Source organism: Rhinolophus ferrumequinum, chromosome 8, assembly GCF_004115265.2.
Source record: "Rhinolophus ferrumequinum isolate MPI-CBG mRhiFer1 chromosome 8, mRhiFer1_v1.p, whole genome shotgun sequence".
Classification (NCBI taxonomy): Eukaryota; Metazoa; Chordata; class Mammalia; order Chiroptera; family Rhinolophidae; genus Rhinolophus; species Rhinolophus ferrumequinum.
This window is the reverse complement of record NC_046291.1, coordinates 5462489-5478062: the sequence shown is the minus strand read 5'-3', so window position 1 is coordinate 5478062 and position 15574 is coordinate 5462489. Positions and strand designations below refer to the sequence as shown.

Here is a 15574-nt window from a genome sequence, read left to right as displayed (position 1 = left end):
ACTCACCCAGAAGGTATCTAAGAGGCACCGAGAGTCACCTCATTAGCATAACTCAGGTGCAGCTGAAAAGGGTTTATTATGAACAACAGAAGACCTGCCTCTTCCTGTCACTCAGGAAATTCCAAGGAGCTGCCTGCCAGGGACCCGGGACAAAGACCAAATCTATGTATTTTCATTACACCACCAAGATAGATACTCCAGCAAAAAGCTAGACGTGTGAAAGGGCTACACTCTCAATATAAGCAGGACCTAGGAAAAAATCCACTTTCCAATCAAGAACAAGGAACTGGCTTGCTGTGACCATAACACCAGATGAAGGTGGGAAATCATTTCCTCTAATAATTTATAATCACAAGTAGGTCCTCATGTGGCTGCGTGGCTCTAAAACCACTGAGTCAAGATCTTATTTTAATGTTGTTAAGGGTTGGAAGTGACCCAGGCATGTGGTAGAGACAAACACATGCCTTTCTTGGAGGAAGGTACTTTCAACTCAGGCCTCAAATTAGTCCTGCAAATCATGTTCTTAGAAAACCAACCAACCAACCAACCGACCAACCAAGCCTACAGTTCAAAGTCACAAAGAAACAGAATCAGCAGATATCCATATCAGACCCACAAGGACTTTAGATACTACAATGATCAAACATAGAATAATAAAATAGTATCTTTAATACAGTTGAAGACATTTATGATTAAGGAACAAGAAACTATAAAATGGCTGGAAGGGAAAGGCAGGCTGGCATTGCCCAGCATTTGACACAGTGGTGCAGGCGACATATGGGTGGGGCCCAGGCCTCCTCCACTCTGCCAGTGGCCAGCCCTGGCCTTGTGGGGACAGGCTGGTCCAGCGGCATCAGTCCCAGGGCTGCCTACTGGAGCTGTTGTGAAGACTTCTCTGTCGTACTTCCTCAGATGTACGGGATGGTATTAGAAGTGATGCCAACCGTCAGTGAAGCACAAGTCCCCTTCCCCGCAGGAAGCAGAAGGCACAGATCAGGCTCCTCTTTGCAGCCAGACCTCGAGTCACATTTTGAGTAGTTAATGGCCTCCTACAAGAAAGGATTCACCTTCTAGATAGACCGAGGCTGAAACGTGGCCTTTCACCCAGGGAAAAATTACATGAGGTTGGTCATTACACTTACTCTTGCAGACGGTACCCACTAAAGAACCCCATGAATGCAGGAACAGCTCCTCAAAAAGGAAGAACTCACCCAATTCTGAGCAGAAAGAACACGCCCTGGCTCTGACGAGAACATTCGGAATCCTGTCTCCAGGCACAAGAGACCTCCCAGGATTCTGGCAGGAAAGAGACAAGCAGCGCCCAGGAAGCCCTACTGAAGCTGAAATTCTTAAAGCACTCATCATCATTTGAACACCACGCAGCTCGGGATGAAAAGCTACTGATTCTTAAAGAACAGAGTAAGAAAACAGATCACAGACAGGGTGCTTCCTCTGAAACCATGAATATGGAAATGTACCAAGCACAGACAGAAAACAATCCTCTGATTGTTCTGTCAGCCTTGATGGAGACCTTGATACAGTAACAGAGCTTCAAGAATAGAGACGCAGGGCAGAATGAGAGAATGCCTGCCTGCCCGCTCAAGTCACCTAACAGAACCAGGAAAAGCCTGGCCCTGCTAGGAAAGAGTCAATCGATTCTGAAGAAAGGAACACACACCTGCAGAGATGTCCAGGAAAACACAACCCAAAAGGAAGACCTGGAATACAGCATGACTCTTGAGACACGCTGCCTCACTGCAGTGTGAAGCTGCCTCTGTCCATGACCTCAACGACAGACTTGAAAATGAAACTGTAAATAAATATTTTTATGCATCAAAAGACTGGGGATAAATCCCACCAGCTAGAAAAGTGCCTGAAATCTAACACTGGCTGAGCAAAAGCTGCAGCAGGCACTAAGGAAAGCAGAGACACACTCTCTGAGGCGGAGGCTGAACTGGCAGCCTCTAAGCTTTCAAAGTGGCAGCACTTTCTAAGGCTGAAGAGACATGGCGATTTTGGGGAAAAGGTTACAACACGTGGACGCATAACTAGAAGGAAAAAAAACAAAACAGAACTACAGCGGGCAAGGCAAACAGAAAAAAATAAATGAAGAGATACCAAGTACTTATCAGACCTGTTCACAAACTTCTATCAGAATCTAATGAAAGGCTTCAACTTCACCTTTTCGAGAGAGTGGAATAAAGCTAATGTACTTGTTTGAAAGGTGGGAGAGAACGCGCGACGGAATAAGCGCGCTCTGCTACAGGGCCTGGAACCGTAAGAGAGCAGTGGGGGTGGTAAGAATGAGCTCCACGGAGCCTGGAAATACTGAGGCTGCACTCGCCCCAGGAGGACAGCAGTGCTTCTCCCCATCTGATCGGGACGGGCCCAGCACACCGGTATCTGGGCGCACGTGGTACAAGCACCAACAGCGACTCTTGAATGGCTTTCCTAACCCAGAACTGGAGTCGCAGTAATAAAGCAAACGGAAGCAAAGGACTGGAAAGGATGAAACAAAACTCTCTTTTCCCAAAGATGTCTATGACATAAGATTTAGCAAGATGGTTATAAAACCAATAGACCAAAGATAACTCCATTTCAACACACTAGTCAAACACTCCAAAACATACGAAGTACAGCTCTAGCCACACAGAACATCTCCCTGGGAAACATTTTCCCGGTGGAACAGCTTTGCTTTTTTTAATATCCAAACTTTATAAAACATACACCTCTCTCAAGACATTCCAAGTACAACCTATAGAGCATCAGAAACACACAGATGTTCCAGAAAGCAAACTGAATGTCACTACAGGGGCTGTGCTTGAAGGCCGTTGGATAGTTACTTGTGAGTAACTATCCATTAACAACATTACCTGTTTGATAATCAGGAAGAGATGTTTTAAGTCTTCTACATCGTAACATGATGGTTTGTAACTTACATACTGACACTTTACTGTGTTTCAGTTACAGTTAGAAAACTGGTTGCGAGTTTGGGGTTGGTGTGTAGTACCTTCTAATTTTTCCCATTGTAAATAACTGCAACTAGATTCCCAGGTAGGGCTCTTCGTCAGAATATCTGCAAGTTCTTTTCTTGAGAAAATTATAAAAAATTTTTATAAGAGGTTAAAGAAGCTCTAAAAAAAATGAAAAGATGTATTTTGTTTTCATACGTAGATTCAAAACCCTACTACTTTGTGTGTGTGATGAATATTGACAAGCTGATTCTAGAAATGTTCACAGAAGCATAAAAAACCAGGCTGGGCACAACACTCCTGCAGAAACACAGCACATCAGGAGGCCTTGTCCTACCACATATCATGACTTATGATAAAGCTACAAAAATTAACCATATGGTGTTTGCCTACAAATAGAACAAAAGAACAACGGAACAGAAAAGAGTCCCAAATGGATTCACACACAAGCAAACAACGGATATAAGAGAACTTGCACTGAAGATTAGTGGGGAAAATGGATTATTCAATAAATGGGAATGGGCAGTTGGATGCCCACATGGAAAAAAAATCTCACACCATTCATAGGAAACCATTCCAGGAAGAACGGAGCTTTAAATGTGAAAGGCAAAACTAGGAAACTTTTAGAAGACTATATAGGAGGAAAATCTTCACCATCTTTGGTCGGTGCCATGAAAGACAAAAGATAAGCTGAGGAACGATTATTGATTCAAGGAGACTTACGAGCATGCCAACTAAATGTAATGCATCATTCTGGACTTGATATGAGAGTGGTGAAGAAAATGCTGTAATGGATTTGGATCAGACAACTGATGAAACCTGAATATAAACTACATATTAGATAATAGTATTACATCAATGCTGAAGTTACTGATTTTGATCTGCGCTTATATAAGAGAATGTCTTTGTTCTCAGGAGATGAACATTAAAGTATTTAGGTATAAAGGCTTCAACTTAATTTCAAACGATCCGGCACTAACAATGATAATGTTAACTCTGTGTGTGTGTGTGTGTGTGTGTGTGTGTGTGTGTTTGTGTGTACAGTGTGTGCTTGCACAAACGTGGCAACATGTTGGAGAATCTAGGTGAAGTGTTTGTACTATGCTGATTATTTTCTTGTGTGAAATTATTTAGAAAATTTAAAAACTTCTCTCTATATTGACTTTCAGTGCTTCTGAAAGTATTTTACAGACTGAATACATAATAAATGGCAAAAGATTTCCTCACCAAATAATAGGACTAGAAAAGGAAAACAACTGCAAAGATACTTCTGAACTACTGTCTCTGCTCACTTGAAACTGCCAGTTTCCCAAACAGTCGACGTCTTTAATGTACACATGATAATGGCCTCCGTAGCAACCCCCTTTGTGTATGATAACCGAGAAGAGGTCGTACATGTATTCCAACTCATCCAGTTCACTCTACAAAAGAAAAGAACATAAACATTGATATAGCTTACACGAAATCGGAAGATACATAACCAAAGGGAAAAGAGAATTTCAACTACTGTAATTAATAAGAAATTTCACTATTTATTAGTTATTTAAGGGTAAATTAAGATAAATTTGAGTAACTGGTTTTAAATTTTAAAATTCTCAATTATTAGATAGAAATTATCTATCATTGATCTAATACCAATCACACCACACCAAATTCTGCTTCTTAAACATGAAAACTATACCCCAACACGATGTTATTTTTATGGACTATGGCTAAGATCATGTAAGTCTTATGTGATAATGAAAACACGACCCTATCAGTGAGTCTGTGAGTTTTAGCAGACCCATCTTTGTATTATACCTATTGTACTGCTTTATAAATGTGCTCTTTAGCTGTTGAATTTTTCCTGTACTCCAATTGGATTTGTCATGTGCTTCAAAGAGCCATCTTAATATATAACATGGTAATTAATAAAACAACCCCAAAATGCTCAGTAATTAGGCTTCAAGCAGAGGAAGGCCCATTTGAACTTTTATACATAGAAATACAATAGTTAGCTAATAAATGGTGTCATAATATATAAAAAATGATAATAAGAAATAATCAGTTTCATCATTCTGATCTTGGCATCATGTGTAGAAATCATATAGAAAATTTTTTAAAATGGCTTATAGAGTAGGTTGATTATGAAATTAATTTGTTTTTAAAACGTTTTCTTGCCTGTGTCTTTAAGGATTACAAATTCTAGAACAATGAAGTTCCAATCACCTGTTCACTTTCTAGATGTTTAATTTATTGCATCTAAAGGAAACTAAATTCAGATAGCGAAGTACGAATTAATGGTAATTTTTCCTAATGCAGGATCATTTCTAATTTTGTTCTTAAATTTTTATTTTTATTTCAAAGAGAACAAATCCATACTTTGGAAATTCAAAACAACTGTAATAAACCAGTGGTTCTCAGCTGGATGTGAGTTTACCCACTGCCCTCCCCCCAGTTGGCAAGGTCTGAGGACATTTTTGTCAGTGGGGTGGGGGGCAGGGCGAGGATACTCCTGTCACCCAGCAGGTAGAAGCCAAGGACGCTGCTCAGCATCCTACAATGCAGGGGACACACAGCCCCCACAACAAGGAATCACGCAGCTCTAAACGCCAGTGCCATGGCTGAGATTCTGCAAAGAGCCAACTGAAAATCAAGTCAATTAAAGATTCAATCTTGAGAGGGGAAAAAAAGAATTTCAAAATAAAATAATTCAAACCTGTTCACAAAAAGGCTTGAGATTGATCCGGAGAGGGAATGTGTAACAGCTAGTTTCCTTGTATCGTTCACACTTCACAAAATCAAAATTAAATCTTAACAATGAAACAGTAAGAAAGGGAGGCAGCTTACGTAATTTGGCCGACTGTTAAAAAGAAAAATTTTTTAAGTTTTTAAAATGCAGTTAAATACAAGAATACATAATATTTCTTAACACACGACAAAGCAACTTTTGACACAGTTTTAAGAGAAATATGTCCTTAAATCACATAAATTCATCACCATGGACTGAATACAGCCCTGATATAAATGTATTTATTTTATGGAATGAAAGGTGACATCACCCATTTACGCTTACAACTGAAAATTTACAACCCAGTTTTATGTTTTTAGTGTTCACATCCTAAAATCAAAGCTACCTGGTGAGTGTGCTGACTGGGTGGCCCCCTCTCGTGCTTCTTTCCTGCCCAAGGCCCAGCCTTCACCTTCCTCCTTTGGGGTCTGTACTTGATCTCACAGACACAGTTCTTTTTATTTACTCAACTACTGGAGTTCTTAATCTGGGACCTAGGAACCTGTCTCAATGGATCCAGACGCTTGAAATTATATGAAAATTGTACATGTATATGTATTTTTCTGGGGAGAAGATCCCTAGCTTTTATTAGACTTTCAAAAGGGCTCTAATTCCCAAATGTTAAGATCCACTGACTGGGGCTTTACAGTTACTGTTCTTAAAAGCAGATAAGAAGATATTTTTTGTTTTAATTCAAAATACTAAAGTAAGCTGCTTTTTATTTAAAAGTCATCAGCTTTTCCCAACCCCTTTGAATTAAACACATGTGGGGCAGGGGCAAAAATATCCTTCCTTATATATAAATGTATCCCAAATCAAAAATATCTAACATTCCTAAAAATATATTTAACAAAACAATTCCATAAATCCAGTGGGTGAAAAAAGTTAAATGATAGAAAGCAATTTAACAACATGGCAGATTTTCAAACAAGCTCAAATAATACACCTAAAAAACAAACACAACAGAGTAACTTAACTACAAGTAGCTACTCAGTTGAGTGGCTGAGGAAGAAAACACTGCTCAGAACAAGCAAATCTGCATTAATTTAGGCAGCACAACTGAACCTAAACTTAGAGGCAATAAATTTAATGCAACTACAACAGAAGGCAATTTAAAGGTTTCAAAATCAAAACATATCCACTGAAAAAGAACTAAACCAATGATATAAAAGGTGAATAAAATAACTGCTTTTGTTTAATAAAAGGTTATTGTTTTACTAATGTGCAAATTAAGTTCAAGTGAAATTAAGAATGTATTTAAATCTCTTTCCAAGACTCTTCATCCTCTGAACTTCATCAAAGGTGAAATACAATAATAAACAAGCAAAAAGGAAACCTCTTTGGGTTTTATAAAGGGGCAAAGGCTGGATGGAAATACGTACTGAACAATATAATATTCACCCTGGTTTCAAATCCTATTATGAAAGCTACAGGCATGGAGTTTATTGTTTCTATTCCATTTTCACCTACGATCACCAGGATCCAAATCAATATAGTGTGTCATCTAAATCAATCCTCATTTCCTTTGTTGGAAAATGCAGTAATTGTCATCTCTAGGAATAGTGCTATCTCTGTCATAACAGAGTAACTGCAAAGATATACAGGTAATCCCCGTATAACACGGCATTTCTATAACATGGTTTCACTCTAACAGGGTTCGAGAATTAGAGAAATCCCTGAACAACACAGAGTGTAATAAGCGCTTTTAAGAGCAAAAGAGATCTCATCGGAAATTAGGGAAATCCTTGAATAACACGGAATAAGAGTTTTTAAGAGCAAAAGATATCCCATTTGAAATTTTTCATTCGGTGTGGATGTTGTATCAGATTTGACTGCAGAATTTTAAAATTTATTAGAATTTTAAATCCATTTTGTTCGTGGTGTATTAAGTTCAGAGGATGAAGATATCTTGTGAAAAAGAAAACGCCCTCAGTTTATGGTACTTAGTAGTGATGACGAAGAAAACATTATTTAATACATATTAATGTTGTATTTTTGGTGAAAATTGCTTTAATAAAGACATTTCTCTTAATTATAAAAATATAATAGTATGTTTTTTTAAGTTTTGGAACCTAACTCCCTTTTTTGTACTAGTTCTGTTTCGTATAACACGGCATTTTCAGAGACCCTAACAACCGTGTTATACGGGGGGTACCTGTATCTTTTATTGTGGTTCAAGTCAGTGCACAATAATCACTAACTAAACTGAGTTCAAGTTTACAACGCTATGAGGAGCCTATGATATCATCCACCAGCAAATGGACTGCAGATAAAAATGACAGCAGCAGAGTTGATTCTCTTGCAGAAGAAATCAGTTGCTTACATCTTGTCCTCCTTTTGTCCTATATTTTGTTTTGCTATACAAAGAGAAACCCAGACATACTCTGTCAAGCCTTTAATTAGCAAATTAAATATCTCCCTGCTCCAACTGGGGGAGGGAACAGGGAGGGATGCAGACTCTTATCGTGTGCGTGCGTGTGTGTGTCTGTGTGTACACACAGACTGTAAAATAACTGTATATGCACAAAATGAAGAAAGCCATCTGCTTTCACAGTAGTAGGTAAAGAAAGGGAAGCTCAACAAGTTTCTTGGTTGGCAGTAATAAAAACATACAGCCTTCTTCACAATGGTAATTTGCAAAAAGCAGGGATGTGGAGAGTTCATCAAAAACAGGTATATTTAAGAAACACTGAAGTATAAACACATTTTTCCTAGGAGAGAAAGAAGTTGAGAGAACTGTTGGGTTGAAAGCTTAAACAAATTCTTTATTGTAAAAAATTAAAATACAGATATGTATAATGTAAATGTCTTTTCAATCCTTAGTATTAATTAAGGGTTTCGTTTGTCTTCCCAACCTTTTCATACAAGCTGATTTCTCTTGACAGAGACCTTCCAGCCACCAAGCATTAAGCGGGCACCCTAAGAAAAGGCAGTGCATCTCTCTTTACCTTTGCGGCTTTCACCAGCCTGTCACAAGTCCCACAGTGGTACAAATTGTCAGAGTCAAAAACTTCCTCTTCTACATACATGTTCCAGAGTGCCTCTTCCAAACCTGATACGTTTTTGACCGCTACGGTTAGATCTAAGAAATCTTCCTGAAATACACATAAACAAGAGATTTAAAAAAAAACAATTTCACAAACACATCACCAACTCATCCATATATTGGGAACTACCAGATATATTTTTCCTAAAACACTGTACATATGAAGGTACAGATCACTGTGAAGTCCCTAACACCAAATTATCCTTTCTAAGTCAAACCGCAGCTTAGTTCAAACTACATCAGGAACTAGCTCATGAGTTCACTGTAGAAACAATAAAACCTGCTTTTTCAGGAGCTAAAACAAACCACTGAACACACTTCTGACTGAGAAGTACTGTCTTAGCCTCTAGACCAGAAGAGCAAGGGCAGGGCTGAATTCTCCAGTGCAAACTCCACCTACCCCTCTTCTGTCAAGTCTGGTTTAAGACCTACTGAGGAAGTTTTAAGAAAAAAAACTATTTTGAGCCAGGACAAAAAGGTGTTTTATGAAATTAAGAGGAGGGTGTTTTGCAAAATGGGAGTCTATCAATTCTACAGCTACATTTGTATTACAACATGTTTCTAGTAATAAACACTTACAATTTGACAAGTTTAAAGCATATTTATAGGGGTTTTGTGTGTGTGTGTGTATGTGTGTGTGTGTAGTGTGTTGCGCGCAATAATAGCACTAAAGGGGTTATGGGGACTGTAAAAAGCAGAGCACTAATCAGTTCATGGTGGAATCTAAAGTAACAAAACATTTGCATAAGTTTATAATATATGTAAGTGAAAAGTTAATGTCTGTAATTTCTCATGTGGCCTCATATACATTATGTTTTGAAATTACTTTGTGAATTATTATTACAGTTAAGTCAATCATACAGTAATTCAAAGACACACAACATCTTAATAGTTCCAAACTGGGCTGGGCCAAACCTATTAGCACAGGCAATAAGATCCAAAAGTACTTTTTATCCCCACTCTCATAAAAAAGAGATAGAGAAAAGAAAAAAAAGAAAAATATTATATATATTCCAAAATAGCAATTAATGCAACATTTAGAAAACGATATTTAATTTTTTACTTATATAGTCAAATGCAGAAATTTTCTGTAACTTGTGCCATCACAAAAGGAGATTTCATTAAGGGACAACTGTTCAGTGATGAAATCAAACTCATTTGCTATATCATATTTGTAGAGCAAGCAGAGATTATTATATTTACATGAACAAATTTCCAATGTCTAATTCCCAAGTAGATTAAATGGGCAATCTGTGTTATGACAAAAACTTGAAGGTTACACTAGTTTCAAGAGGACTATAACAGCTTTACATATATTTTTTATATACATATTTAAACATATATTTTAAACATAAGCACACACACAAATGAACTTTCTCAAAGACATTAATAAACTAAATCCAACATTTATTACAGATGTTTATCAATTTTCTATGTTAATTACTTCCCTAATTAACTTTTTTTATAATAATCCAACCACCAACCACGATGATATTGGGCTTTTCTCATGAGGCCACAGACCTCTCCCTGTAAACATCTCTCAAATCTATTTTCTAAATATTAGAGTACTGAATAAAACAGTAAAGCTATGTTTTAAGATATTTGCTTTTTTCAGTTTACTTGGAGACATTTGGATTATAAATTTATGCCTTAGGTGTGGCTAGAGTAAAAGGAGAAAACGGATGCAGTTATTTCTGGTAATAAACACGTTAACCCTCAGGCGGTAATCATCACAGATTTAATGACATGAATTACACTTTACCATATAACTTATTACTAAAATACTCTTGCATATTCACCTGCTTTTCACTGACATTCTTACATTCTTTACAAACAATCTGGTTAACAATGGTTCCGTGATAGAGACGATTGATGAGGTCGTGGCCGGAGGTCCCAACTAATGAAGTTTCCAAAGCACTAAAGAGAATTCGATTCAGTTCCTGCACATCATGTTGCCTCATTTCCTATAAAACAGGTAACTTTTCAATGTAATTTTGTGCTTCAGATTTTTTAAAACAGAGTTTTAAAGTGATATTAGTTAAAAAACACAAGATTTATCAAGACATCCCAAGGTAAGCCTTGATCACATATAAGGATGACTAATCTAAACGAGCTGAGGGCAGGTTAAGAGATCACCACCTACTGTTAGTTTTTACTACAAACTGAAAATAAGAATAGGCGGTGTTCAGTGTGTCCAAGTAACTCAACTCACTTGAAAACAGGAAAGCGCACTGCTTCTGGTGGGAAACCACTCACGAGGCCACCAGACAGCAGAGAGAAGGAACAAGGCAGGGACAGCGCAGTCGCTAAGTACCGGCCGTGCCCGCACAGTGAAATCTCACTCAGATCAGACGGACTGGTGAACAGTCTGAATCACCAGCATATGACAAGAACGAGAATTTACCGCTTTGACATCCAGACCAACTAAAACAAGACTAATACAGACTAATACAGCGAACTTAGACAGCAAAGCCAAGGGGTCCACCAACCCTTACGAGTGGAGAAGAGGAGCGGCCGGCACAGGAGCAGAGAAAGGGAGCAGGGACCGGAGGTCCTGGGGAGCCAGGGAACCAGCAGCAGCGGGAGCTTTAAGGAGGGGCGTTGAGTGCACTAGGAGCCCGCTGAGTGACAGCAGTGTCTCCTGGACTTGGCACATGGACATCATGAGTGACCCTGACAAGAAAGGAGGCAGAGGAACAAACCCAAGGTGCAGAAGTAGAGGCAATGAGGGAAGACAATTTTAAAGATAAGTTTCATACACAAAGTGGATGACAACTGGAGCAAGATGTGGACCTCAGGATCTTTTCCTTGTTTTTTTTAACATACAAGACACTAGAGGATATAAATGTCTTCAATATCACTGGCACTGATAGAACAGAAAGCTTGTGCAAGTTTTTAAGCTGCTTCTAAACAATCCTAAATTCGCCAAAGGTACCTCAGAGACCCTGTCTGCCACTCAGGTGCAGTCCTAAAGAATTCCCAGCAGGATTTTATTTAGACATAAATAAGCTTTTCACGGCTTTAAGAAGTATGAAACCAGCACATTAGTGGAAGCTCATAATCCAAAACAAAGGGAAATCCATGAACTGATGACTACATTAAAAAAAAACAACGTGGCACAACCAATAGAATATTACTTGGCATTCAAAAGAAATGAAGCGCTGATATATACCACAACACAAAGGAATCTTGAAAACATTATTTTAAGTGAAAGAAGCTAGTTACAACTGATGACATATTGTATTATTCCATTTCTGTGAAACGTCTAGAATAGACAAATCTAGAGCTAGAAAGTAGATTAGTGGTTGCCAGGGGCTGGCGGAAAGGAGCTGGGGGAGGGAGACTGCCACTAGGCCTGGGGTTTCTTTTTGGAGTGGTGAGAATGTTCTAAAATTGATTGTAGTGCTGGCTGTACAACTCTGTAAATATACTAAAAACCCACTGAATCGCACCCTTTAAAAGAGTGACTCTTATGGCATGAGAATTATATCTGAATCAAGCAGTTATGTTTAAAACAAGGAAAGTAAAAGGAATTAACCCTAAGCAGCTGCCCTACACCAGAAATGCAACATATACTGTTTAGGGAATGGATTATTACCCTGTTTACTTCCTAAGCTCTACCTCTTTAACCACATAGCACTGTCTAGTTAAGGAGCATTCCTGTTAGAAGACCATGGTTCAGAGTTTATTGTTGAAGGCAACATAACATTATTCTTCTCACTGCCTCTTTCAATTCTGGCTCCCATATCTCTTGTCTTTGCAAGAATATATCTATTCCATAAAAAAATTGCGGACATGGTTTTGTTTAATTTTGTATAGCTCACAGTTCATTCAGTATTGACAAGCACCTTTACTTGTTGATGACAAAATGTTTACTGTTTGTTTATAGTGAAATATCCTTCAGGAACTCAAAAGAGAAAAATGACAGTCTTACAACAGGATACAGAAAGAAAATGAAGAGAGTCCAGAGAAAGGCAGGACAGGGAAAATGAAAAGACCTGCCAAGGATGGTTTCACTGTTTTGTTTGAAGCAAGTATTCAAATTAGAACATCCAGATTCAAACACAAAAGCAAGTGACAAAGGCAGACAGAATATTGCTAGTCAGCTTTTCAAGCTGATTAAACCGTTCGCTATATAAATGATAATTTCCATGAAACAGGTGTTGTATCTCAACAATGCTACATAAAGATTCTGAGAGTAGAAATTGTAAAAAATCAGTTTACACCCTTCCCTGTATCCATAACCCTCTCCCCACCCCCCAAATCACAACCATTCATAAAATCCTGTTTACAGCAAGGGTCTAAAACTATATTTCTGGCTTGTAATTATTTAAAATGAGAAGTAAATATTTAAATAATATCTTGAGACCCTAAAACAAAATTAAAGGAAATGAGATAGCATATAAAACCGGTGTTTCCTCGATTGCTGATAACTTTTCCTAGAGAAGATGACCTTCGTACCTCATTGCTGGTCCACCCAAAGCTGTCAGTGAGGTCCGCTGTGGAGGCAGCTTCCTGGTCTAAGAGCAGAAGCTGAGCAAACAACCGCTGTAACTGTAAAGGTATGATTCGAACCTAAATGAGAAACAAATGCATTTCTAAATGAAGTCTTTTCAATATTGGTTGGGGCTTTTTGAAAGAACTGCATAATAGTTTTCTCATCTCTCCTAGTTTATTTAGTTTGCCCAGGAGAAAGTTTATAAATATCTTATTATAAAGGGTGAACTTGTTCAAATTCATTTTTCTTTGAAAGTTCAATCCAAAATGTTTTAGCTATCTGGAGTTTTCTATCTTGACACAGTTCAGATCAACATTAAAACCCAAGTAGGCCTTAATAAACTACCCAAGTGATTACAGAGTAATTTAAGTCTCGAATCATTCATTCCTTCTCTAAAACATCTGATACAGACATGCTCCCCTTATTGAATCTTCCAGTCACAAATACCCCGCCCTGGGGTTCAGACAGCTTTCTTCCTGCGTGTTCCAAGCCAGTTCCTGCCTTACTTGGTAAGTGAGGGCTGGGCGGAGTGAGGGCGCTGCTCAGAGCCTGGTCTGTGAACCGAGTCTAAGTATCTAAGGTCAGAACAAGCCTTTGGAAACGTTTATGGCAACCTGACACTGTCACAACATTTTTATTATATCCTACAGAAGATGATATGCAACCGATTGGGAATTTAAAAAAATACACACAACCTGGCCCTTCGCCACACAGGTGACTGAGGAGCACGAGGCTGGATCGTAAAAGATTCGCAGTAAGACGCGTAGAATTTAGCCTGCAAATGATAAACTTCGGAATGATATTTAAGCAAGGGAGGGACAGGATTAGATCTGCACTTATAATAAGCCAACTCCTTACTCAATTTATTTCCAGAATACCAAACTGAAAGAATAATGGTCTCTATTTGTTGTTGTTACAAGTCAGTACAGTAAGGAGAGATTTTGATAGGCTAGTGTGGCCAGTTGGCAAATCTCTCCTTCACCAGAAGAACAAGCATAGTGGAGAGTGCGCTGCGTCTATAAAGCTGCAGCAGCAACATTATATTTGGAAAAGTGATTCTTTTTGTGAAAGAAAATCCCATTACCAATAGGGTGTAGGCCAAGTCGCTCTGGGAAAATAAGGATCATGTCTGGTAATTAATAAATTTATTGATTTCTATGAAAAAGGAATTCTTTCCTTAAAAACATTTCCTCAATACTCCCCCAAACCTCTTTAAGTCACAGATTTAATACCTTTGCATCAGGTTTATCCTTTTCCTCTAAAGAACCAAGCTCTTCCGGGCCAAGAGAAAATAAAGCTTCTAAACAAAAAAGTAGAATCAGAGATATAAATGACATTATTTCATCTTAGAAAACCAAAACCACCAGGAAGTAAAATCAGTTAAAGATTCAAAAACGTGACTGTGGCAATATTCATGTCCTTACTCTACACATTTTACTTTCTGGTAACATTACTTTTAACCACTGACTCTACAGAGGGTTGTACGAAGTATGGAAGATCTGTAAAAGGAAAATATGCATATAAAACTAAAAACAGGAACATCAGGAAGCTGGGATGGCTTCCTACTGCCTATAGCTGTGGGTCACTAAAGCCACATAAGGAATATTAGGAATCCTACTGGGAAACACAACACAAATATATGCCAGTGTCGCATGTGTTACAAGCCACACGTGAGGTTTCCACCCATCCTTTCGTGAGAAGGACCAACTTTACCTCTGAAATCAGGTCGTTTTTTTGTGGTATGTAAATGTCTTCCCTGTGTTGAAGGTGGTAACAGATGGTAGTGATCTTACCTAGAAAGATAAGTTGGCAACCCAGGGACAGTCTCCAGAATGTTTTACAATCCAGTGTCTGGCTATGCCAGCCAATGGGGGACTATCTGAATCTGCTGGGAAGTCCGTATTCAAACCTAGATTGGAGTCGCTCACTGGGGAACTCTGATATCCTCCAGGGAGAGAAGGGATGGGATGGGTGTGGTCGCCCACTGACAACCACTGCCCGTGGTGGTTTCTGGTAGGAAGCTTCGATTCCTCCTGAGTTACTGGGAGGAATGGGGAACAAATGAATTACAAATCTAAGGTGAAAGCATAGGAACCGCATGAGGACTTTCCCATTCTCTCTCACTGCGCTCAACTACACTGAACTGGGGAGTATGATGGAAGCCGATTTAGCTCTGCTCCATAAAATATGATATACCAAAAAGCTCCAAGATGTCTCTCCCCCAGTCCTTATTCTCTCCCAGTTATACCACCCCTTCAATGAGCATCAGGAATCATGCTCAACCTTAC

The 15574-nt window shown here is 38.6% G+C and overlaps 1 protein-coding gene across 5 annotated transcripts in view; it reads right to left on the bottom strand.

Annotated features, from left to right (window-relative positions):
* Positions 1-15574, bottom strand: part of USP40 (ubiquitin specific peptidase 40) — a 71161-nt gene that overhangs the window by 52618 nt on the left and 2969 nt on the right. For 3 of the 5 annotated variants that reach the window (XM_033111904.1, XM_033111905.1, XM_033111908.1), the window contains exons 3-8: positions 14519-14586; positions 13250-13363; positions 10588-10752; positions 8691-8837; positions 5671-5814; positions 4265-4393 (exon numbers count right to left, since the gene is read on the bottom strand). In XM_033111904.1, coding sequence (XP_032967795.1) covers positions 4265-4393; positions 5671-5814; positions 8691-8837; positions 10588-10752; positions 13250-13363; positions 14519-14586 — 767 coding nt within the window. The remainder of the gene's footprint in view (positions 1-4264; positions 4394-5670; positions 5815-8690; positions 8838-10587; positions 10753-13249; positions 13364-14518; positions 14587-15574) is intronic. The other 2 variants (XM_033111906.1, XM_033111907.1) reach the window with 2 other exon arrangements.